This window comes from Nicotiana sylvestris, chromosome 5 (genome assembly GCF_000393655.2).
Source record: "Nicotiana sylvestris chromosome 5, ASM39365v2, whole genome shotgun sequence".
Classification (NCBI taxonomy): domain Eukaryota; kingdom Viridiplantae; phylum Streptophyta; class Magnoliopsida; order Solanales; family Solanaceae; genus Nicotiana; species Nicotiana sylvestris.
Genome location: NC_091061.1, coordinates 69372875 through 69397314, shown reverse-complemented (window position 1 = coordinate 69397314; position 24440 = coordinate 69372875). Strand labels below are relative to the sequence as shown.

Sequence of the window (24440 nt, the reverse complement as noted above, 5' to 3'; positions counted from 1 at the left end):
GGAACTTATCGACGATCTAGTGTTATGATTTAAAATTAACTAATGGTGTAGAATGTAGTATCTTTCCTCGTCTAAATAAATGAATGGAAGTATGGTTTCCTTAATCGTATCGAGTTGGGTAGGAAGTGTTTGATAAGGGTTGCTCAGTTGGGTTTTTCTCGATTGAGCGCCGGTCGCACCTCCCGAGGTTGGGGCGTGACAAACTTAGTATCAAAGTCTAAGGTTTTAAAGTGTCCTAGGATGTCTCGGAGCCGTGTCTAGTAGTGTCCTTGTTATCGGTGTGTAGTCGACCACATCTATAAGTTGGAGGATACTTGGGCATTTAGGAATAACACCATTCTTTGATATTCTAGATCGTGCGGTGAAACTGTTCCCACACTAATTAGTGCATTGTTCTATCTTTTCGTAAATGGAACCTAAGAAGAAAGCGGGAATTGGCCAAGAAGCCAATGCCACCACAGGAGTGGTTGATGAATGACTACTTTATCCTACAGGTGTTGGTAGTCACCCTGCTATCACTCTGCCTAATTCTTCTATTCTAGAGAAGACTACCCCAATTCCCACACCTGTGGAGGGTACCACTATCCCTCCCATTGAAACCTATGTCCCGCCTCTAGCCCCAGTATCCGGTTCTGGTATTTCTGATGGAGATGTTAGGGGAGCTATTCAGATGTTGACTTAGCTAGTGGCCTCTCAGGCACATAGGTCAAATGTTCCGCCCAGTTCATCCAGCCAGCGAGGGGATTCTACTAGTTCTATGGTGAACATATTTCTTCAGTTAGACCCTCCAGTGTTTTGAGGTGCCAATCCAGAAGAAGACCATCAGGATTTGATTGATGAGATACACAAGACCCTCAGGGTTATGCGTGCAACTGAGAGGGAGGGAGTAGAGTTAGCTGCCTACTGCCTGAAAGGGGTGGCCTATTCATGGTTTGAGTTATGGGAAGATTCCCGTAGGGAGGGGAGCTCTCCGACGAGGTGGAGCGAGTTTGCCGATACATTTATAGATCATTTTCTGCCTGCCGAGACAAGAGCAGCCCGTGCGGAAGAGTTTGAAAATTTGAAGCAGGGTAACAAAAGTGTGTGGGATTACCACATGGAGTTGCCCACCTGTCCAAATATGCTATTCATATGTTGCCCATAATGGAGGCCAGGGTGCACCGATTTGTTCAGGGCCTTAATTCTTTGACTATTAATGAGGCTTCTATAGTTGCATTGAATTCTGACATGAATTATGGGAAGATGGTGGCATTTGCTCAGGCCACAGAGAATCGTAAATTGAAGAACAGAATGGAGAGAGAGGGTAACAGCAAGGCCCGGTCTACGGGCACCATGGGAGGGTCACTAGGTGGGAGAAGATCAGCTTTCAGGGGAGGATCATCAGGGCCCTTCTAGTCTGTTGCACAGTTTTTAGCCAGTGCACCACCATTAGGGCCCAGCCAGCAGCAATGGAGTCATTTCAGGCCCGGTCAGGGCAACAGGGGATCCCATCAGCGGGGTTGGTCAGGAGAGAGGTTCCATCAGCAGCAGAGGTCCCCGTGCCCCAGGTGCGGGAAGATGCACTCGGGGATTTGCTACATGAAGTTGCCCGTATGTTATGGATATGGGATGAGGGGTCATATTCAGAGGCATTTTCATGTGTCCCGCCAGGGAGCAAGTAGGGCACAACACAGCCAGCCAGCCCAGCAACTGCTACATCTTTAGCCCCCTCTCCAGCTCGAGGTACCCCAGCACCCGCAGGGCGTGGTGCACAGAGTTTAGGAGGACCCATCCGGTTCTATGCTATGAGTGGTCGCCAGACTGCAAAGACTTCTCCAGATGTTGTTACAGGCATTCCGAATGTTCAATCCCATGATGTATATGCACTTATTGACCCCGGTTCCACCCTGTCCTATGTTACTCCTTTTGTTGCTATGGAATTCGGGATAGAACCAAAGCAGCTTCATGAACCATTCTCGGTGTCTACTCTGGTTGGTGAGTCAATTTTGGCTACCCGAGTTTATAGAAGTTGTGTTGTCATGGTGTGTGGTAAGGATACCAGGGCCGATCTTATTGATGTGAGAATGGTAGATTTTGATGTAATAATGGGGATGAATTGGATTTATTCATGTTTTGCCAAGCTTGATTGCCGGACTAGAACCATGAGGCTTGAATTTCCTAAAGAGTCCGCTATTGAATGGGAGGGAGATAATGTAGTACCTAGAGGCCAGTTTATTTCCTACCTTAAGGCCGCGAAGATGATCAAGAAGGGGTGTATCTATCATTAGTTCGGGTTACAGACACCAATGCTGAGGCGCTTAGCCTTGAGTCTGTACCAGTTGTGAAGGAGTTTTCGAACGTCTTTCCAGATGAGCTCCCTAGGATTCCACCAGATAGGGAGATTGATTTTGGGATTTATGTGTTGCCAAGCACGCAGCCTATATCAATTCCACCCTACAGAATTGCACCGACAGAACTGAAAGAGCTAAAGCAACCATTGAAGGATTTTCTAGAAAAGGGTTTCATTCGGCCGAGCGTATCACCATGGGGCGCACTGGTCTTGTTTGTAAGGAAGAAAGATGGGTTGTTGCGGATGTGTATTAACTATCGACAACTCAAAAAAGTCACAATCAAAAATAAATACCCTCTACCAAGAATAGATGACTTGTTTGATTAACTGCAAGGTGCTACGTGTTTCTCAAAGATTGACTTGCGGTCCGGGTATCATCAATTGAAGATAAGGGAGCAGGATATTCCAAAGTCGGCTTTCAGAACTCGGTATGGGCAGTTTGAATTTATTGTGATGTCCTCTGGGCTAAAAAATGCCCCGGCAGCTTTCATGGATCTTATGAATCGAGTCTTCAAGCCTTTCCTAGACTCCTTTATGATTGTATTAATTGACGATATTCTTGTGTATTCCCGAAGTCTGGAGGACCATGCTGACCATCTCAGGGCAGTTTTGCAGACTCTTCAGCAACATCAATTGTATGCAAAATTTTCAAAATGTGAATTTTGTCTTAAATCTGTCGCGTTCTTGGGTCATGTTGTCTGAGGGTAAGGAATTATGGTTGATCCTCAAAAGATTGCAGTAGTGAAGAATTGGCCTAGGCCTACCACTCCAACATAGATTCGCAGTTTCTTGGGTTTGGCTGGGTACTACAGGAGATTTGTGGAAGGGTTTTCTACTCTTGCCTCTCCATTGACTAAATTGACTCGGAAAGCGGTTAAGTTCTAGTGGTCAGACGCTTGTGATAAGAGCTTCCAAGAATTGAAATCAAGATTGACTACAACACAGTACTAACCCTGCCAGAGGGTATATAGGGATTTGTGGTGTATTGCGATGCTTCCATGATTGGGCTCAGGTACGTGTTAATGCAGCACGACAAGGTAATAGCCTACGCTTCTAGGCAACTCATGAATCATGAAAAGAACTATCCAACTCATGACTTAGAGCCTGCGACAGTGGTGTTTGCACAAAAGATTTAGCGACATTATCTATATGGGGTCTATGTGGATATATTCACGGACCACAAGAGCCTTCAATATATTTTCAAGAAGAAGGAGTTGAATCTGAGGCAAAGAAGATGGCTAGAGTTACCCAAGGATTATGACATTGATATTCTCTATCACCCGAGAGAGGCTAATGTTGTGGCAGACGCTCGTAGTCGAAAATCTATGGGAAGTTTGGCTCATTTGGAGGCATGTTAGAGACCGTTAGCCAGGGAGGTTTACCAGTTGGCTAGTTTGGGAGTTCGCCTTGCAAACTCTAATGAAGGAGGGGTAATTGTACAAAATAGGTCTGAATCATTGCTTGTGGCGGAGGTGAAAGAAAAGCAATTCAATGATCCATTATTAGCACAACTGAAAGAGGGGATTGACAAACACAAGACCATAGCTTTTTCCCTTGACACAGATGATGGTACCCTACGATACCAAGACTGCCTATGTGTTCCTGATATTGACGATCTTCGGGGAAGGACCATAGCAGAAGCTCACACTTCCAGGTGTTCCGTGCACCCAGGTTCTACAAAAATGTACCATGATCTCAAGGAAATTTATTGGTGGAACAACAGGAAGAAGGATGTGGCAGACTTTACAGCAAAATGTCTAAATTGTCAGCAAGTGAAGGCCGAACATCAAAGGCCCGGTGGATTGGCTCAACGCATATGAATTCTGATGTGGAAATGGGAGATGATTAACATAGATTTCTTGATAGGGTTGTCATATACTCTGCGCAAGTTTGACTCAATTTGGGTAATCGTGGATCGACTCACGAAATTTGCGCACTTCTTGCCAGTCAAATCTACTGACACAACGGAACAATATGCTCAGTTGTATATCAAAGAAATAGTTAGGTTGCATGGTACTCCAGTCTCAATCATTTTTTATCGAAGGGCTCAGTTCACAACCAACTTTTGGAAGAAATTTCAGCATGGTTTTGGCACGCAGGTAAATCTTAGCACAACGTTTCACCCCCAGACTGATGGGCAAGCAGAACGGACAATTCAGACACTTGAGGATATGTTGCGTGCTTGTACTCTTGTTTTCAAAGGTAGATGGGATGATAATTTGCCACTCATAGAGTTTGCTTATAACAATAGCTTCCACACTAGTGTTTAGATGGCACCATTTGAGGCACTGTATGGTAGAAGATATAGGTCTCCCATTGGGTGGTTCGAGGTTGGAGAAGCTGAATTGATAGGGCCAGACCTTGTGCACCAGTCCATGGAGAATGTCAAAATTATTAAGGAAAGGTTGAAAACTTCTCAGAGTCACCAAAAGTCTTATTCGGACATTCGTCGCAGGGATTTGGAGTTCAAAGAAGGTGATTGGGTATTCTTGAAGGTTCCCCCATGAAAGGTATCATGCAATTTGGAAAGAAAGGAAAATTGAGCCCAAGGTATGTAGGACCGTACAGGATTGTCCACTGGATTTGTCAGGTGGCACACAAGCTTCAGTTTCCAACGAGATGTCATTGGTACATCTTGTCTTTCATGTGTCTATGTTAACGAAGGTAGTGGGAGATCCATCCTCTATCATGCCAATTGAAACTATTGAGGTTAATGAAGAGCTGTCGTATGAAGAAGTTCTAGCTGCCATTCTTGATAGGCATGTTCGGAAATTGATAAATAAGGAAATTGCATCCGTGAAAGTGTTATGGCAGAACCAGCAAGCTGAGGAAGCCATTTGGGAAGCCGATGATGAAATTAAAAAGAAGTACCCACACTTGTTTGCATAGCTATGTAATGGTTTTCATGCGTTTGGTCCCTGTGAACTCTGTATCCTTGATTTGATCTATGTAAAAGTGTTATGTTTTGTTTTGGTTATATATATGTTGCCTATGCGGCCATGGTTAGTATTGTACAAGTTATACTATGCCTACATGATGTGTACCTGCCATTAGGATGTGTTTTTGGGCTCTCTAACAGGTGGATAAGGCCTAGATACAAAGGAAACTCTGGTGAAATTTTTGAAAATTCAGGGAGTTAGCCAAATTTGGAGACCAATAGTATGTTTAGATTTTAAAAAGCAGAAGGTTGCATAAAGATTGCTAATGAGTGAACCTTGACCCTAATTCGAGGATAAATGATCTTATGTGGGGGAGGATGTGAGGCCCCATGAAAATTTCCACTCTAAACCCAAAAGCTCGTAGTGGCAATCAGGATCATGTGTTAGAGAACTGGTCTATGCATTAAAAAGTCAATAAATAATGTTTTCTAGAAAAGTACGATTCTGTGGTCGAGAATGTGGTCGCATACCAGGTATGCGGACCGCATAGTCGTCGCAAAGTGAGTCAGTGTGTTGGTCAAATTTGAGGTCAACTATGCGGTCAATTAGACGCTCCACTCACGTGCATAATTCCACCCTTCGGGAAATGGCGAAAGTTCCATGGGGATAATGTCGACCGTCTGGACCCGGATAAACCAACCAGCCCACTCTTGATCCCCATCCTCTTCATAGTCAAGTACAAAAAGCATGCACGAATAACACCTCAGGGTTAGCAGGCCCTGGTGATGAAAGGGCCGGTATAGCCTGACGAGATGGTTAAGCATGAATTCAAGCCTGGCCTTCTCCCCAAAGAACCTCATCATCATCACCACTCACCAAAATAATGGATGTATCTTCGCCAAAGTAACCCGATACTTCAAGCAAAAATAAGGCACAACCCTATCAAGGGGACCAAACGCGAAAGGGTATAGGTATACGCTCAAGAATCCATTAGTAGAGTCCGTGATACTCTCATTCGGGGGAAGCACCTATAGCGCGATCCCCTCGCTCCATCCGCAGTACTTTCTCACCATATCCAAATGTTCCCCTCTTATCAAAGACGCCGTCTTCAGAGCGAACTCACCTACTCGGAGTGAGCCTCGAGAAACCTACAGCTTCGATGCAGATCGATGAGGTGACACCCGATCCCGAAAGCATCCTCCGACGAGAAGATAAGATTTGAGGAATACTCCGTATTATCTCCAATCTCAAGGCAGCGCTCTACCCCGAGGATCCCCGCCAAAGAGAAGTTGAACTTCAGGAAGCCTTCGATACCATCACTTAACGTAGGGCAGTACCCGATCTCATGATTCCCTTTCTAATAAAAAAGAATAAACACAAGAAGTTCCGATCACGAAAGCTCCACGAAGGTCCGAGGCAGTGCCTGAGTACGAGCAACTCCTCAGCCGAAGTCTATCCTATACGTTGTAAAAGGGGATATCTACATCAAGATCAAAAGGGACCCCCAGGTACCTAAAGCTGACCTTCATTCAGGATAACATCCTCGAAGGCCCCGAAATTCGGCGTATTATCTCCATATAACTCGGAGGGCCCCGGCAGCCCGCACCTATCAGATCAATCCAGGATTGGTCTGAGGCACGACGATGGGTTCAAAAGAGATCCATGTCGATCGACAGAGGATCGGAAATAACGCTCACGCCCAAGTTAAATGTCATCGGTCAACAATAAAGGAAGACATTCGAAAAGCCTCGAAGGGCACAGGATCATGCAATAACAAATCAAAGGTCGAAAGCAGAAGTCGATGGAGTATATTAATATTCATGAAGATCCACGTACAACAACCCTCATGGTGTGAGGCCTCATGAAAATTTCTACTCTAAACCCGAAAGCTCGTAGTGGCAATCAGGATCATGTGTTAGAGATGCATAAAAAATCAAGAAATAATGTTTTCCAGAAAAGTGCGATTCTGCGGTCGAGAATTCGGTCGCATATCAGGTATGCAGACCGTATAGTTTCCGCAAAGTGAGTCAGTGTGTTGGAAAATTTGAGGTCAACTATACGGTCAATTATCCGATCGCATAACCGATACGCGGACCGCATAGTCGTCGAATAGTTCCCTTGGGATTTTGTAAGGGGCAGTTCTACGGTGCATTATGCTACCGCAGAACGGGTATGCAGACCGCATTTCTGCCGCATACCCAGACAGTGTGTTCAGGTTTTGGGGAGCATTTTTGCGGTCCATTATGCGGACCACATGTCAACTTTGCGATTGCAAATGTGATCACAGATCTGACTCGGGGCTCCTATTTTCTAATTTTTAAACCCGACCCCATCCCATTAAAAACACCCCAATAAACCATTTTTCTATTATTTTTCACGACCTAGAGAGAGAGGGAGTTCTAGGGTGAGAAGGAGTAATCTTAATCAAAATTCTCTCTAAACCATTGCCCCAAATCCTTGAAGATTGTCAATTGAAGATACTAGGTCTTCATCCTAAGAGGTAAGAACTGTACCCTCATCAATAATTTCAAAATTTCTGTTAAAATCGGTAATTAGCAAGTGGGTACATGGGTATAAGGCTTGTAATTTCGCATGCAAAGAGATAATGGGGCATGGGGAGGATGAGAACTAAAGAGACAACAATTGGGGTATAATATTAAAGAAATTTCTTTCAAAAAGGGGCCTAAAATCACAATGCACCTTTGATGTTTGATGATATGCTCAAACGAGTTAGAATCTTAATCTTGTCACTAATTCTTGGTTCAATTGCAATTCTTACACAATATACTAAAGTGCTAAGAGTCCCAAAATTTTATAAGAATTAGGGGAAAGCTTTATAGAGGTATGTATGGCTAAAACCCCGTCTTTTAGAATTTGAGCTTCATCGGTGTTTGTGTGAATATGGTAAGGTTAAAGTTGAATTATTGCATTGAGTGTTATTTTACATAAGTTGGTGTTGTAACCTTATATGTGTGAAAGATGTGTCTCAACATGATCAACGTGCTATCTTGAAAACTTGAAAGGGGCAAAAGATATGAATTATGTAGTGAAATGCTTAGATCTTAAATTTAGATCGAAGTTGCATTGTTGTGCCATCTACATGAAGTCTTATCTATGCTTAAAATTTAAATTGTTCGTGTGTGCACCTACTGTTCTAAATGGCAAAACTAATATTGAAATTGGGAACGATGTAAAATGCGGCCTAGTGCCCAGAATGATATGATAAGTTGTGGCCCCAAGTGCTTATGAGATGATATATGTGAAACGAATTGATTAATGAGAAGGGAACAATGCCTTGGTAAGGTGGCCTAGCTGATCGGGCCGAGATCAGACTCCACTCGAGATAGCGGGGGTATTGTGAACGAATTCCGGAAAGGAAATTGAGATTGTGATTGAAAAATATGCCTCAAATGAGGCGGCCTAGCTGATCGGGTCGAGATCGGACTCCGCTCAAGATAGCGGTAGTATTGTGAACATGATGAATAATGTGAAATGCCCCAAACTAAAAGCTAAGTAAAAATGATGTGGAAGTTGTATGATTCTTTTATTTGATAATGTGGTGATCGTTTAATGCTTGAGTTACAGTTGTGATTTCTTATTCTTGTATGAAATTTCTTTCTAACTAGATGGTGTTTAGTTATACATACTAGTACGATTCCATGGTACTAACGTCCCTTTTGCGGGGGGCGCTACATTTTTAAATGAATGTAGGTGGCTCCATTGCAGATAGTGCGGATCGTGCGTAGCGGAGTACCTTCTTCTTGAAGTCTTGGTGAGCCCCTTTCTCCTTAAAGGGGTTATATTACACATCTTTCTTTGTAGACTTCTACCTTTGAGGTATAGTCGGGGCCTTGTTGCCGGCATTGTCATAACTTGTCTTTTCATCCTTAGAGTCTCCGTAGACATATGTGTGGGTTATGTACGGGCATTGGATGGGTCCACGAACTATGATGCAATTCTAATTCTCACTTTTCTGAATTGTACTTGTATGGAATCTTGGAACTTATTGACAGTCTAATGTTGTGATTTAAAATGAACTAACGGTGTAGAATGCACTATCTTCCCTCATCTAAATAAATGAATGAAAGCATGGTTTCCTTAATCGTATCGAATTGGGTAGGAAGTGTTTGATAAGGCTTGCTTAGTTGGGTTTTTCTCGATTGAGAACCGGTCGTGCCTCCCGAGGTTGGGGTGTGACACTAGGGGTCATTACATACAATTACAAAAGACTACGGAGGATCTCTACGCATAAAAGAAGAGACAAAGGCACGCACACACAAAGTAAAAGCACGAAGACCGGTCCCCCTTCGAAGGCCCGCGACAGGTGCCTCCAGACGCACATCCTTGAAAGTTTCATCCCAACCTTCCACACTGATATCCCCAAGGGACAAGGTGAGTGATAGGGAGGGATGAAAAAACGCCATAGTTTTCTAAAGCTCGAGGACCCTCTTTGTCCAGAGGAACCTCGGAGAGACATCGGTCCGAAAAACCCTCGGTCCCGATTGCACGACTACTTAGGATCCACATCATGGAACGTATAGCCATGCGAGCCCCCAACTCGGACCAGAGCACCACGTCGAGCCGGGGCATGAAGGTGAGCAGCGGTGTATAATTCGAGCCCCCTTTTGAGCAGCGGTGCATAATCCAAACGACTGTCTACATGAGGAGGAAACTGACTTCCCGTACATTATAATCTTGGGCCAATAGAAGCAACAAAGGCCAGCATATTGACGACCACAACAATAGCGAGACAACGCTATTATGCTCGACAAATGGATGTCCCGACAAAGGGCCACAACACGATCTGAGGGAGCTCCCCCAAACGGCCTTGAGGCCACGAGCCCCAAACATGATGTTCAAGGATAGAAGAAGATGATAAGAAGGAATAGGAAAACAAGCCAATGAAGGAACTGGGATAGGAAAAATGACACCAAAACACACCCATTTATAGGGGATTACGACACGGTCGTCGAGCCTTTGAAAGATTGACGGATGGACGCAGTTAATGCATCCTTGGAAAACCAAATCGATGGCGGTACCTTCACCTTGGAGAGCAGGAATCGAGAGTGCATTGGATGAAGTCGAAAATACACGAGCCCATGGATGCCCGATTATCATAAAACGCATGCTAGGAGTCGCATCATTAGTATGACGTCGCAGTAAGAAGCCCAAGGAGTCAAATGACAGAATCATTTCCCATCACTTTGTTATGGGAAACGTGGAGACTATCTATACGCAGCAAAATCAGAGGACTTGATTTCTCGATGCCAAGTCATTTCGGAAGAACGCTTCGAGATGCCGAGGACGGGAAGCCACGACCGAGTTCCCGACCTTGGGGCTCGTCGAGGCCCGACTCAAAGAAGACGGAGATCAAAAAGAGGACAGAAGGGGAAGCTCCCAAGGCACAAGGCTAAGTCTGACAGGGCCGGCCTATCCAGAGCCTATGCTGAGGCATCGCGTCAAGCCGTCCCATCTCCATGCTTTGTAATTAATTCCCATGTGCTTGTAGCCGATTCCCCCCAACATAAAGGAGACTCACGCTACCTTGTAACAAACTGATGTTGCTCCATTTCTCTACAAGTGCAATAATATACCTCTCTCTCTCTCTTTTCTTTCCAATTTATTCGTTCTCACTGGCCCGAGGTTACCTTAATATCCATCACTTTCTTACTTGTTCTTCATCACATAAGCTCAGTATCGGTCGTAAAGAGTCTTGTTTAATTATATCTTAAACTGTTATCTCATTCCCGACTATCCCCGATAGCTTGAATTTGACCCTGACTTTGACCCCGAGGTCCCCCATCGACCAGACCTACATCCGGGTAGCAGGCCCCCCGGTTCGATTATTATCTTGTTTTAGCTTACATTTCATCTTTAAACTCCATATTATAAACATCAACTGCTCTAACAACTAGCTCGGGAATAGATCACGTATTTTTAGAATCCCATTTACAAATTTAATTGTTGTTACCATTTTCAAGGTAAACACTAAGACTTACTAGGAAGACCGGACCCTATGTGGGATGCCTACGTATCCCGCCCCGAGAAACAAGAATCAAGTTCACGTAGTTCGGGAAGATCGGATACGGTAAAAATTAACAAATAATTTAAAGAAAATATATTTTTGTCTCTCTCTTTTAAAAAAAAAATGATGAAACATGTAAACTCTTTTTGGGTTTTCTTTTGCCTTTTTTTTTTATATTCTTCTTTCTTGGAAAATGATGGGAAAGTGCAAACTATTTTTGGATTTTTCATTTTTTGTCTTTTTGTTTCTTAAAAGAAATGTGAAAGAAAAACATAACTGAACCCTACTTGCTTCATTTTTATACTTCAACCTCGTTTCTTTCTCATTTACCCTCAAAACCCATTGGTCCGCTAAATGACCCCTTTTACCCTTGAAGATTGCAACATGTAGCACATTAGGATGCATCAGGATGGTCTTTTATTTTTGGGTAAACTTGTCCTAGATGGACCCAACCCCTGTGTTGAGTCCCCTAAGTCAAATGCACGTGATGCAAACAAACGTTCCTAATAGGGATCCGGCATGGGGCCATGTTATTCTAGGTTTAAAACCTGGGTGTATTGTTCTAGACCTGGTATACCCGAGCAGACAACTCGAGCCGACGGGGGGCTACGTACCGGGAACCAAAAGGCCATTCGGCTTTGTAACTTGTCCGAACCTCTTTCAAATTAAGGTATGACACTAACAGAAAAGAAGTCACGCCAGCGTGCACTTCCCCGAGATGGAAAGAGAAAAGTTTCGCAGCAGTTTATATACAATTTAAATCATATCAAATTGGTAAAAAGCAGCATTTAACACATTAGGCATAAACATGTAATACAAATCAGATAATAAAGAAAAGCCAATTATAAAAACTATATAAGCTTGAATTCTGAACCCTGAACGAAAAGTTCTGGGTTCTTTTCCCCAGCAGAGTCGCCAGAGCTATTACACGTCCTTTTTCTACTGCTGGAAGGGAGTATAAGGGAGTTTTTTTCCAATTTAAGTGACAATAATCGAAATGAGATTATTTATTCAAATTCAGAGTCGCTACTTGGGATAATTTATGGTGTACCAAGTCACCAGTTTAAAATCCCGAATCGAGGAAGTTTGACTCTGTTTTACAATCCGCGTAACACAGAAATCCGGGTAAGGAATTCTGTTAACCTGAGAGAAGGTGTTAGGCATTCCCGGGTTCTGTGGTTTTAGCATGGTCGCTCAACTATTATTATTTGCCTAATTATCTGATTAATTACATCTTTGAGACCTATGTGCATTTTTATCCCTTTTAAACCACTTTTAATAATTTATGGAAATATTTTGGAACAAGTTACGATTGTCATAGACTTGTTTGTTTGGTACACATTGCGAATCGTGTCACGGGAACCGTACCCACGACCTACAATATGTTTAATTATTAACAAGATTAAATTGTGGTCGGGTCACATAAATGTACCCCCGTATTTTAAAATTATGTACCACAACTACGTCACGGGAACCGTACCCATAGCTATGACACTTTACTTAATTAACGCGCCTAAAGCAAACTACGAGAATTCAAGGAGTTTTTCTACATTAGTTAAGATAATTAATATGAGGGCCATAGATTAGGTGATTCAATTGTGTGAATGGAACGCCTCAGTTTCTTTCAAAGGAAACGCATTCAAATTAAACGAACTAGGATATCTACACTTAAAACTAATGTAAAATTAGAAATCACAACTACACCACGGAAGACGTACCCGTAGTTGTGATGATTTAGTTAGTGCCTAAGGCAAACTATGAAATGCTCATGTTTAATTCATGACTAAGTTTAAGATATCGCGATGCCTATTGAATTATGACTACATCTAATATAACATTTTTGAGATATCAAATCCACTAACTTGGATTGTAGAAAGAAATGGGACAACTTTTATTAAGTCCTTTAGCATAAGGGCCCAAACACAAAGAACTCGTTGAACAGTAATGTAAACCATGGGAATAGCGTGATACAATAGGGCCAAGCTAGCTAGAACCTAAGCATTATACATTAACCAATTTTCAATTAATTTACAAACTATAGCAAGAGGATCAAACAACAGCGTAGCAACTGATAACAAAATTGCCATGCATACCACATTGCTAACTTTAACGAGATACTATAGCTTTTGCACCTTTAGTCCTACTTTAACCTTTTCATAATTTTTCTTCACCACCAAGATATACAACGTCATGCTTCTGTTTATGTCAACATAACACACATACGTATTAAAGCAGAAAGAATGATATTGACATATTTATAACCCATAATTGTGTTCATTTTTATTTTTTACGGAATTTCATAACCTCACAGCTGTACCAATTTCATGAGTGAGTGTTAAAGAACCAGTAGATTTTTCTTAAACTAAGAGGACCTAAAGAATGAGATAAAACCCTTTTCATAAGACTGGATGAAATAGCGATAACCAAACTCCAGACATCATTCCCAAACTCGCCATATCAAAGACTCAAATGAATCCAACATAGGCCCAAAACCAAAATCACAGTGTACATACAGTTGGTTCAGACATCTAACACCTTTCGTAAGATTCTTAACACAAACAAAATTCAAATCCTAAAATTCATGTGTTAAATGACAACTTTTATACTCTAACACAGATTTACATCTACTGACTAATAGAAGGAGAGATATAAAAATTAATAGAACTTAGGAACCAATTTTTGAAAAATCGATAACTAATCACATCAGCTTTAACACATGCATTGTCACATTCACTTCAAATTCCAGAGATTTAAAGGAGTACCTGGATACAACAAAACAAAAACCAAAAATGTATTTGAAAATCAGCTTATAGCAACAAAGCAATAACAAGTCTAGCAGCAAAGACAACAGTAATCATCAACTCAATAGCCTCAATATCAAGCCATATTTCAGCTTAGAAAAACCAGAAAAATCCAAAGAAAGACCACTTCTAAACTTTTTAGCCAAAGAAAGAAATCAAGCTCAAAACTAGAGTAGTTTTTTTTTTGGAAAAATTTTCAGCCCTTTTCTCTTTTTGTAATCCTCCCAATCTTTTACCTATAAATCAATAAAATGAGCTTCTTATAGGAGGGCTTTAGGGCAGTAGAACTTAATTTTATTTAATCCCTTTTAACCTTCAAATTTATTCTTTTTACTACCTTGGACCCCAAAACAGCTGAGCTGTATTTTTTCTTTTGCATTAAGCCCCCTCCTTATCCTCTAGAATCTTTTGTTGTTATAACAGAAACATTTTTTCAAAGAGAAACCCCCAAACTAACCCCTGACAGCCCTGCATATACTTCCTAAACTAGTACCAAATTGGGTCATGTGACCCAAAACTCAAAACCAAACCAGTGGGCTTTATACTACACAAGCCAGAAATAAGAAAAAATCCAAAATACCTAACATTAAACCAATATTAAGCCCTCAAGACTAGCTGGTTCATTAAACAAACCAAAAGTCAAATTGAACAATGAAATCTGTAATCGACCATGAACTAAAACATGCTAAAAATGATTTAACACAACTGACTAATTAAAAAGTGACTAAAACTCGCTTGATAAGCGTTCTAAACTATCATGCAAACAAAAACTAATTCAGAAGAAGAGAAATAAAGAAATAAAAATAGAAGAGAAAACAAAAACAAAATAAAAACAGAAACAATGAGTAGAGGTCAAGGATTTACCGATTGAATCTAGCAAAACGACCAAGAGAACAAGGAGGAGGACTGGCCAGGCTTCAAGATTCATCCAAAGGGCTTGAAGTTGACCCAAATGATTACTCCAGTCAAGAGTAACTTATTTGGGCAAACATCCAGCCAAAACGAGCAAAACTTCAAGAAAATCACAAAACTCAGAAATTAGGTCAAACCTTTAGATCCGGGATTTGACGAGTTCCAAGGATTATTTGGGGAAATTGTTAGGGGATTTGAGTTTGGAGAGGCCTGGTGATTATAGGGTGTGAGCTTGGGGTCGATTGGGGTTGTGCCGCCGGCAGGTGGGGTTTGGGAATTTGGGGCGGCTAGGTCAGCTAGGGTTTGGGTGAGGGAGACGAAATGGGAGTTCAAAATTTTGTGTGTGTGTGGGGGGGAGGGGACCGGTTAGGACATTCTTATATTTAATGGAAGGGTAGTTCCCATCCGTCCGATTAAACAAAATCAACGGATGCGATTTCATGACCCTGAAAACAGTGTCCTTTGGTGTAGGGTGGGGCTGGCTGGATCGGAGTAAGGTTTGGGCCTGGATCAGAGAAGATTTGTGTCTAGCCTGGCCCAATTTCGAGTCTAAAATAGGCTTCTTTTTCAATTACCCGTTTCCTTTTGCTCTTGTTTTATTTTTCATTTTTCTTTTTCTTTTAATTAATTAAAAATCTAAGTTAATTTCCTGAATTAATTTGAATTGTAAAATTAAGCTAATTATCTAACTATAATATTTATAAAAATGTGTTGATCCTAAAATTAAAAGAGAAAATTAATAATCCAAAATTTAAAAGCTAAGAATGTAAAAGCGAGCCATTTTTGGTGATTTTTATTTTTAATAAAATAATTAATTAATTTATCCTAAAAGGCGAACACAAAATCTAAATGCAATGCATGGTATTTTTCATGATTTTAATAAAAGTAAACATGCAAAAAATGCAAACAATTAACAAAAAATCCTACAAAAATCCTATGAAATTGCAAACAATTGGGAAAAATTCATTTCTTTAATTTGTAGGAGTATTTCATATAGGGCAAAAATCACGTGATCACATGACTAAGGTTTTATTTTTGAGTAAATGACCTCGGAATCGGAATTTGAAGGTTTGAACCGGTGCGTATGATTACTTTGCACTTGGGCATACGTCTGAATTGGGTTTTAGATGACCGGGAGCATTTCAGCGCCTATTGTGAAAAGTTGGCATTTTGGAAAAATTTCATAAATTTGCTTTGAAGTGTATTTTAATGTTATTGATGTCTCGTTTGGAATTTCGAGCATGGGAATAGCTCCGTATGATGATTCTGGACTTAGGAGCACGTCTGGATGTACATGTGAGGTCCGAAGGTCATTTTGGGGTCATTTGGCAAAAGTCGGAAGTTGGAGGTTTTTGGAAGTTTGACGGGGAGTGAACTTTTTGATATCAGGATCAGATTCTGATTCCGGAAGTTAGAGTAGGTCCGTAATGTCAAATGTGACTTGTGTAAAAAATTTGAGGTCAATTGGTCGTGACTTGGTAGGTTTCGGCATCAGATGCGGAAGTTAGAAGTTCAATAGTTTATTAGGCTTGAATCGATCTACAATTCATAGTTTTGATGTTATTTGGTATGATTTGAAGCCTCTACATGTGCGTGTTATGTTGTGGAGCGGGTCGGTATGATTGGACGGGGTCCCGAGGGCCTTGGGTGTGTTTCAGATGTGTTTTGGTTGTATCGTGCTCTTATTTGATGTTTCAACGTTGTTTATTTTGACATAAAGTGTACCATATTGAGATAATGACCTTTTATTTGGTATTGCATTGAATCATTAGATCCGTATCGTAATTATGGAGTCATAGCAACAAGAATTATCGAATTCTGATGTCGTATGAGATAGTTATTCCCATTTTCGTGTGGGCAAAGATTGCCTATTTTTGGTGCGGACTTTTTTCTCCACAAATGCGAGGGTGGTCCCGCGAATGCGAAGAAGGAAATTTGGGTTGACCGGTCAATGCGAAGAATTGCTCTACGCGAACGCGAGGAAGAAAAATTGCCTGGACAGTGTTTTAAACCGAAAATTTTAGTATTTTTGGCATATCTTGAGTTCCAGAGCTCCATTTGTGGTGATTTTTACGGCGTCGTTCTCATCTCAACAAGGGGGTAAATATATGACCTTTATTTTGATGTTTCTCCATGATAATTTCCATTGGTTATTATTTTTTTCCGTGTTTGGATTTTAGAAATTGGGAATTTGAGTCCAGAGTTAAGAAATGGTAAATCCTTGATTTGAGGGTCGATTAATGGACAAAATTGGATGATTTTTTGGATATAGACCATATGATTTTGTAAAGACCTGTAAAATTCTTAACCAAAACTCGGGATTTTGTGATGCCGAGTTGGATTCTCGCGTTATTTTAGAGGTTGGAGAAGCCGAGCTAATAGGACCATACCTTGTGCATCAAGTGATGGAAAATGTTAAAATTATAAAAGAGCGGTTGAAACTGCTCAGAGTCGTCAGAAATCCTATTCGGATGTTCCTTGTAGAGATTTGGAGTTCAAGGAAGATGATTGGGTGTTCGTGAAGGTATCCCCCATGAAAGGGATCATGCGGGTTGGAAAGAAGGGGAAATTGAGTCCGAGGTATGTCGGGCCATATAGAATTATTCAAATGATAGGTCAGGTAGCGTACAAGCTTGAGTTGCCACCTGAAATGTCATTTGTGCACCCGATATTTCATGTGTCCATGTTGAAGAAGGTAGTTGGAGATTTGTCCGCTATTGTGCTGGTTGAGACCACTGAGGTTACTGAAGAATTGTCATATGAAGAGATACCGGTTGCTATTCTTGACAGACAGGTCCGAAAGTTGAGGAACAAAGAAATTGCATACGTAAAGGTATTATGAAAAAACTAGCAAGTCGAAGAAGCTACTTGGGAAGCCGAGAATGAAATGAAATTGAAGTACCACCATCTGTTTGAATAACCATGTAATAGATCTATGAAGTTGTTTCCCCTAAATTTTGTGTTACTTGTTCAACTAATACAAAAATATTCCTTTCTAGTTATATGTCCTTCACGAGGCCTCAGTTGGTGTTGTTTTGCATTCTATCGCATTATTTGATCATATATATGTTGTTAAGATGTGTTTCGGGGGCTCTCTAGCAGATGGATAGGCCTAAATATAAAGGAAACTCTAGCAAAATTTTTAAAAACATTTAAAATTTAGAAAAGTTTGGGTTGATGGTATATGGTATAACTAAACCTAAGTGAACCTTGACCCTCATTCGAGGACGAATGACCTTAAGTGGAGTAGGATGTAAAGACCCGTAAAATTCGTAGCCAAAATGCGAGATTTCGTGGTGCCGAGTTGGATTGAACAGTACCCTAAGGACTTAGAGGAAAATGTTTCTTAAAAAGAATGCTTTTCTGTGGCCCATTATGTGGCCGCATAATTACTCTGCGGATCGCATAATGGCCGCAGAGTGAAACAGAAAGTTGGCCAATTTTGAGGCTAGTTATGCGGCCTAATTGTGCGATTGCCTAATCGCTATCTGGGCCGTATGTTGATCGCATATCTGCCTTGAATTTTTGTGAAGGGAAGTTCTGCGGTGCATTGTGCGACCACAAAACAGATATGCAAAGCGCATATTGGTCGCATACTCAGTCAGAAAACATAACTTCCTGAGGCCCTTTCTACGGTCACTTTGCGGGCCGCATCGGGGCACCCATTTTCTTAATTTAAAACCCGACCCCCATTCCGTTAAAACACCCCCTAGGCCATTTTGAGCATATTTTCTCTAATAATTAGAGAAATAGAGGAGGATCAAAGAGAGGGGAAGGGGTCTCCATCAATTGCTCATCAAATCCTAGCCTAAACATCTTGAAGATTAACAAACAAGGCACCTAGGTCTCCCTTCCAAGAGGTAAGCTTCTATCACCCAAGCTCTCAATTCCATATGGTAGCTAAAATGGACCATTAGTGAGGTAATTCATGGGGATTAGGGTGGTTACCTTGCATGCATGTGATCCTAAGGTATGATGGGGAGTGATAAAACAAAGATAGGAAAGAATGGGTAATGGGTTGGGGGAATCTTCCACTAAAAGGGATCACGAGACCCTAACAAACACATAATGTTTGATATAATGCTCAAGTGAGATAGGGGTATGATCAATTTCCTAATAATGAGTTCAATTGTGCTACATTGGTAAACAAATTGAAGGTGCTAAAGGTTCTGGAACTTGTCATAGGAACTAGGGAAAGACTCAATTAAGTTATGTATGACTAACCCTCTTCTTTTGAGAAGTGAACTCTTTGTGTCCGAATGATTGGCGTGAGTTCCGAGTTGATCATACTAGATTGATTTCCTTAATGTGTTCGGTTGAAAGATTTATGATCCATATTTGTTCTAAGTGTTTACCCTGAAATCATGCTATTTGAAAATGTGATTATGTTCTCCAAGCTTTTTCTTTCCTTATGTGCGAATGCCTTATATGATAGCATTTATTGATATGGATGATGACGTTATTTGAACAAATAAAAATGGAAAGACTTGAATTATAAAATGTGTCCAAGTTCCAAGAACTACTTAATAAATGGGGGTGTATGTACCATGTAATGGAAGATGGAAAAAAATCTGAATTAAATGAATATTTGAAAGAGGTTATGTCCAAAAAAAGGCCAATTCAAAAGAGGTTATGTCCCAAGTGATATGGCTTAGCCTATCGGGCCGAGATCAGACGCTATGCTATTCACATGGTGGCATTTATGTTGGATTTCTAATTATCATTGTGAATTTGGATATGTCTCACTTGGGATGGTTTAACTGGTCGGGCCGAGACCGGACTTCATGTAAAAACACGATGGCATTATGGGTTGTGTCACTTGGCACTAAAGATTATGAACCTAAAGAGATGGAAAGAATGAATCGAAACGATCTGATCCTTGTTTGGTATTTCCTTGTAATCATGTGAAGTAATTATTGCTTATCATAACTACCTTCTATTTGTTTCACTGTTCATCCTACTAAGAATTGTGTTTGCCTTACATACTAGTACTATTCGACAGTACTAACGCCCCTTTTGCTGGGGGCGCTACATCTTTGAATGGATGTAGGTGGTTCCATCGCAGATAGCGCCGATCGCAGATAGTGGTGCTTTCTTTCTATCCTCACAGCAGTCTTGGTGATCCCCCATTTCTCTCGGGGGTTATGTAGTTCTTCTTTTGTATAAATTTCCTCATTTGAGGTATAGTCGGGGCCTTGTTGCCGGCCTATTCCAGTTGGTCTTTCTTATTATTAGAGGCTCCATAGACGTTTATGTGGGTCATGTATGGGTGTCGGGGTGGTAATCGGATCACATTGTACTTTGAAACTCTTCTCCACTAGATTGTCAACTGTATGTAATTTTGGGAACTTATCCATGGAATATTGTGTTTAAGTAAAATGAACTAGCAACGTTTACATATTTGTAAAACTGATATCTCCCTTGAATAACAAATGGTGATGCATTTCCTTTTTGGATTATGAATGAGTCGGATAGGAAAGGCTGGATAGGCTTTCTCGACCGGGTTCACTCGATTGTACGTTGGTCGCACTACTCGAGGTTGGGGCATGAAGGAACAACTGAAGGAATTGCTAGAGAAGGGTTTCATCCGACCGAGTGTGTCGCCTTGGGGCGCACCGATTCTCTTTGTCAAAAATAAAGATGGGTCACTACGGATGTGTATTGACTACCGGTAATTCAACAAATTCACAATAAAAAATAAGTACCCATTGATGATATCATTGTATATTCACGAAGTTGAGAGGATCACGCCGACCACCTCAGGGCAGTTCTGCAGACTCTATATCAACACCAATTTTATGCAAAGTTCTCGAAATGTGAATTTTTGCTTGAAGTTGCTACATTTCTAGTGCTTGTCGTATCCGGAGAAGGAATTACGGTTGACCCTCAAAAGATTGCAGTGGTAAAGGATTGGCCTAGACCGACCACTCCAACAGAGATTCACAAATTCTTGGGTTTGGCCGGGTATTATAGGAGGTTTGTGGAGGGGTTCTCCGCTCTTGCATTTCCATTGACCAAGTTGATGCAGAAAGCGGTCAAGTTCCAGTGGTCCGATGCTTGTGAAAGGAGTTTCCGGGAATTGAAGTAAAGATTGACTTCGGCGCCGGTGTTGGCCCTGCCAGATGGTACATAGGGGTTTGTGGTGTATTGTGATGCTTAAAGGATTGGTCTTGGGTGTGTATTAATGCAACATGGTAAGGTTATAGCTTATGCTTCAAGGCAACTTAAGAATCATGAAAAGAACTACTCAGCTCACGACTTAGAACTTGCAGCGGTGGTTTTTTTATTGAAAATATGGCGTCATTATTTGTGTGGAGTCCCTGTAGATGTATTCACGGACCACAAGAGTCTTCAATACATTTTCAAACAGAAGGAATTGAACTTGAGGCAAAGAAGGTGGCTTGAGTTTCTCAAGGATTATGACATCGACATTCTATATCATCGAGGGAAAGCTAATGTGGTGGGGGACGCTCTTAGTCAGAAATCTATGGGTAGTTTGGCTCACTTAGATGTAGGTCAAAGGCCCTTGGCCCGGGAGGTTCACCAATTGGCCAGTTTGGGAGTTTATGTTATGGTCTCTAGCGAAGGGGGAGTGATTGTGCGGAACAGGGCGGAATCATCTCTTATGGTGGAGATCAAGGAAAAGCAATACAACGATCCAATATCCGTACAACTGAAGGAAGGGATTCATATACATAAGACTACGGCTTTTTCTCTTGGCATCGATGATGGTACATTACGATATCAGGGGCGTCTATGTGTTCCAAACGAGGATGGTCTTCAGGAAAGAATCATGGCAGAAGCTCACATTTCTAGATATTCCATGCACCCAGGTTCTACGAAAATGTATCATGACCTCAAGGAAGTTTATTGGTGGAATGACATGAAGAGGGGCATAACGGACTATGTGGCAAAATTTTCAAACTACCAATAAGTGAAGGCTGAGCATCAAAGGCCCGGTAGGTTAGCGAAGAGTATAAAAATTCCAATGTTTTAATGGGAAATGATCAATATGGATTTTTTGGTGGGGTTACTGCGCACTCCAAGTAAGTTTGACTCAATTTAGGGGATCGTGGTTCATCTCACAAAATTAGCACAGTTCTTATCCAGGAAATAGTCAGGCTTCATGACACTCCCATTTCCATCAATTCCGATCGAGGGGCCCAGTTCACAGCTAATTTCTGGAAGAAATTTCTGCATGGTTTGGGTACGTAGGTAAATCTCAGCACAACTTTCCATCCACAGAATGACGGGAAAGCAGAGCGGACTATTTAGATGCTTGAGGACATGTTGCGAGCTTGTGTGCTTGACTTCAAGGGTAGCTGGGATGATCATTTGCCACTTATAGAATTTGCTTATAACAACAGCTTTCATGCCAGTATTCAGATGGCGCCGTTTGAGGCCTTGTATGGTAGAAGATGTAGGCCACTGATTGGGTGGTTCGAGGTTGGAGAAGCAAAGCTAATAGGACCAGACCTTGGGCATCAAGCTATGGAAAAGGTTAAAATTATAAAAGAACGGTCGAAAACTGCTCAGAGTCATCAGAAACCCTATTCGGATGTTCGTCGTAGAGATTTGGAGTTCAAGGAAGATGATTGGGTGTTCTTGAAGGTATACCCCATGAAGGGGATCATGCGGTTTGGAAATAAGGGGAAATTGAGTTCGAGGTATGTCGGGCCATATAGAATCATTCAACGGATAGGTCAGGTAGCGTTCAAGCTTGAGCTTCCACCTGAAATGTCACTAGTGCACCCGATATTTCATGTGTCCATGTTGAAGAAGGTTGTTAGAGATTCGTCCGCTATTGTGCCGGTTGAGACCATTGAGGATAGTGAAGAATTGTCATATGAAGAGATCTCTATTGCTATTCTTGACAGACAGGTCCGAAATTTGAGAAACAAAGAAATTGCATCCGTAAATGTATTATGGTGAAACTACCAAGTCGAAGAAGCTACTTGGGAAGCCGAGAATGAAATGAAAGAGAAGTACCCCCATCTATTTGAATAACCATGTAATAGTTCCATGAAGTTGTTTCCCATAAATTTTGTGTTACTTGTGCTAATATAAAGACATTCTTTTCTAGTTAAATGTCCTTCATGAGGCCTCAGTTAGTGTTGTTTTCCGTTCTGTCGCATTATTTGATCATATATGTTGTTAAGATGTGTTTCGGGGGCTCTCTGGCAGGTGGATAGGCCTAATTTCAAAGGAAACTCTAGCAAAATTTTCAAAAACATTCGGAAGTTAGGCAAGTTTGGACTGATGGTATATGATATAACTAAACCTAAGTGAACCTTGGCCCCCATTCGAGACGAATGACCTTAAGTGGGGGTGGATGTAAAGACCCGTAAAATTCTTAACCAAAACTCAAGATTTCATGGTACCGAGTTGGATTGAATAGTACCCTAAGGACTTAGAGGAAAATGTATCTCAAAAAGAACACGTTTCTGCGGCCCATTATGCGTCCGCATAATCATTCTACAGATCGCATAATGGCCGCAGTATGAAATAGAAAGTTGGCCAATTTTGAGGCCAGTTGTGCGGCCCAATTGTGCGATCGCATAATCGTTATGTGGGTTGCATGTTGATCGCATATTTGCCTAGAATTTTTGTGAAGGGAAGTTCTATGGTGTAGTATGCGACCGTAGAATAGATATGCGGACCGCATATCGGTCTCATACTCTGTCAGAAAACTTAATTTCCTGAGTCTCTTTCTACGGTAACTTTGCGGGCCGCATAACCAAACCTATGTCGGGGAACCTATTTTATTAATTTAAAACCCGACCCCTATTCCGTTAAATACCACCCTTTGGCCATTTTAACATATTTTCTCTGATAATTAGAGTAAGAGAGGAGGATCAAAGAGAGGGGAATGGGTCTCCATCAATTGTTCATGAAATCCTAGCCTAACCATCTTGAATATTAACAAACAAGGCACCTAGGTCTCCCTTCCAAGAGGTATCACCTAAGCTCTCAATTCCATATTGTATCTAAAATGGACCATTAGTGAGGTAATTCATGGGGATTAGTGTATTTGCCTTGCATGCATGTGATCCTAAGGTATGAGGGGGGAGTGCTAAAACAAAGATAGGAAAGAATGGGGAATAGGTTGGGGGAATCTTCCACTAAAAAGGGGACATGAGACCTTAACAAACACATAATATTTGATATAATGCTCAAGTGATCTAGGGCTATGATCAATTTCCTAATAATGGCTTCAATTTTGCTACATTGTTAAATAGATTGAAGGTGCTAAAGGTTCCGGAACTTGTCGCAGGAATTAGGGAAAGACTCAATTAAGGTATGTATGGCTAACGCTCTTCCTCTTAGAATTGAATTCTTGGTGTCCGAATAATTGGCGTGAGTTCCGAGTTGATTATACTAGATTGATTGCCTTAATGTGTTGGGTTGAAAGATTTATGCTCCATATTTGTTCTATGTGTTTACCCTGAAATCATGCTATTTGAAAATGTGATTATGTTCTCCAAGCTTTTTCT

At 41.2% G+C, this 24440-nt stretch overlaps 2 protein-coding genes across 2 annotated transcripts; both read left to right on the top strand.

The window, feature by feature from the left end:
- The first annotated feature begins 4599 nt into the window (after positions 1 to 4599).
- Positions 4600 to 5218, top strand: LOC138868789 (uncharacterized). Its single transcript, XM_070146360.1, has 2 exons — positions 4600 to 4804; positions 4920 to 5218. Exons 1-2 carry the CDS (start codon positions 4600 to 4602, stop codon positions 5216 to 5218), a joined length of 504 nt encoding a protein of 167 aa, XP_070002461.1.
- Positions 5219 to 17554: 12336 nt separating this feature from the next.
- LOC138868788 (uncharacterized mitochondrial protein AtMg00860-like) lies at positions 17555 to 21034 on the top strand. The gene is made up of 2 exons (XM_070146359.1): positions 17555 to 17779; positions 20753 to 21034. Exons 1-2 carry the CDS (start codon positions 17555 to 17557, stop codon positions 21032 to 21034), a joined length of 507 nt encoding a protein of 168 aa, XP_070002460.1.
- Positions 21035 to 24440: the final 3406 nt, after the last annotated feature.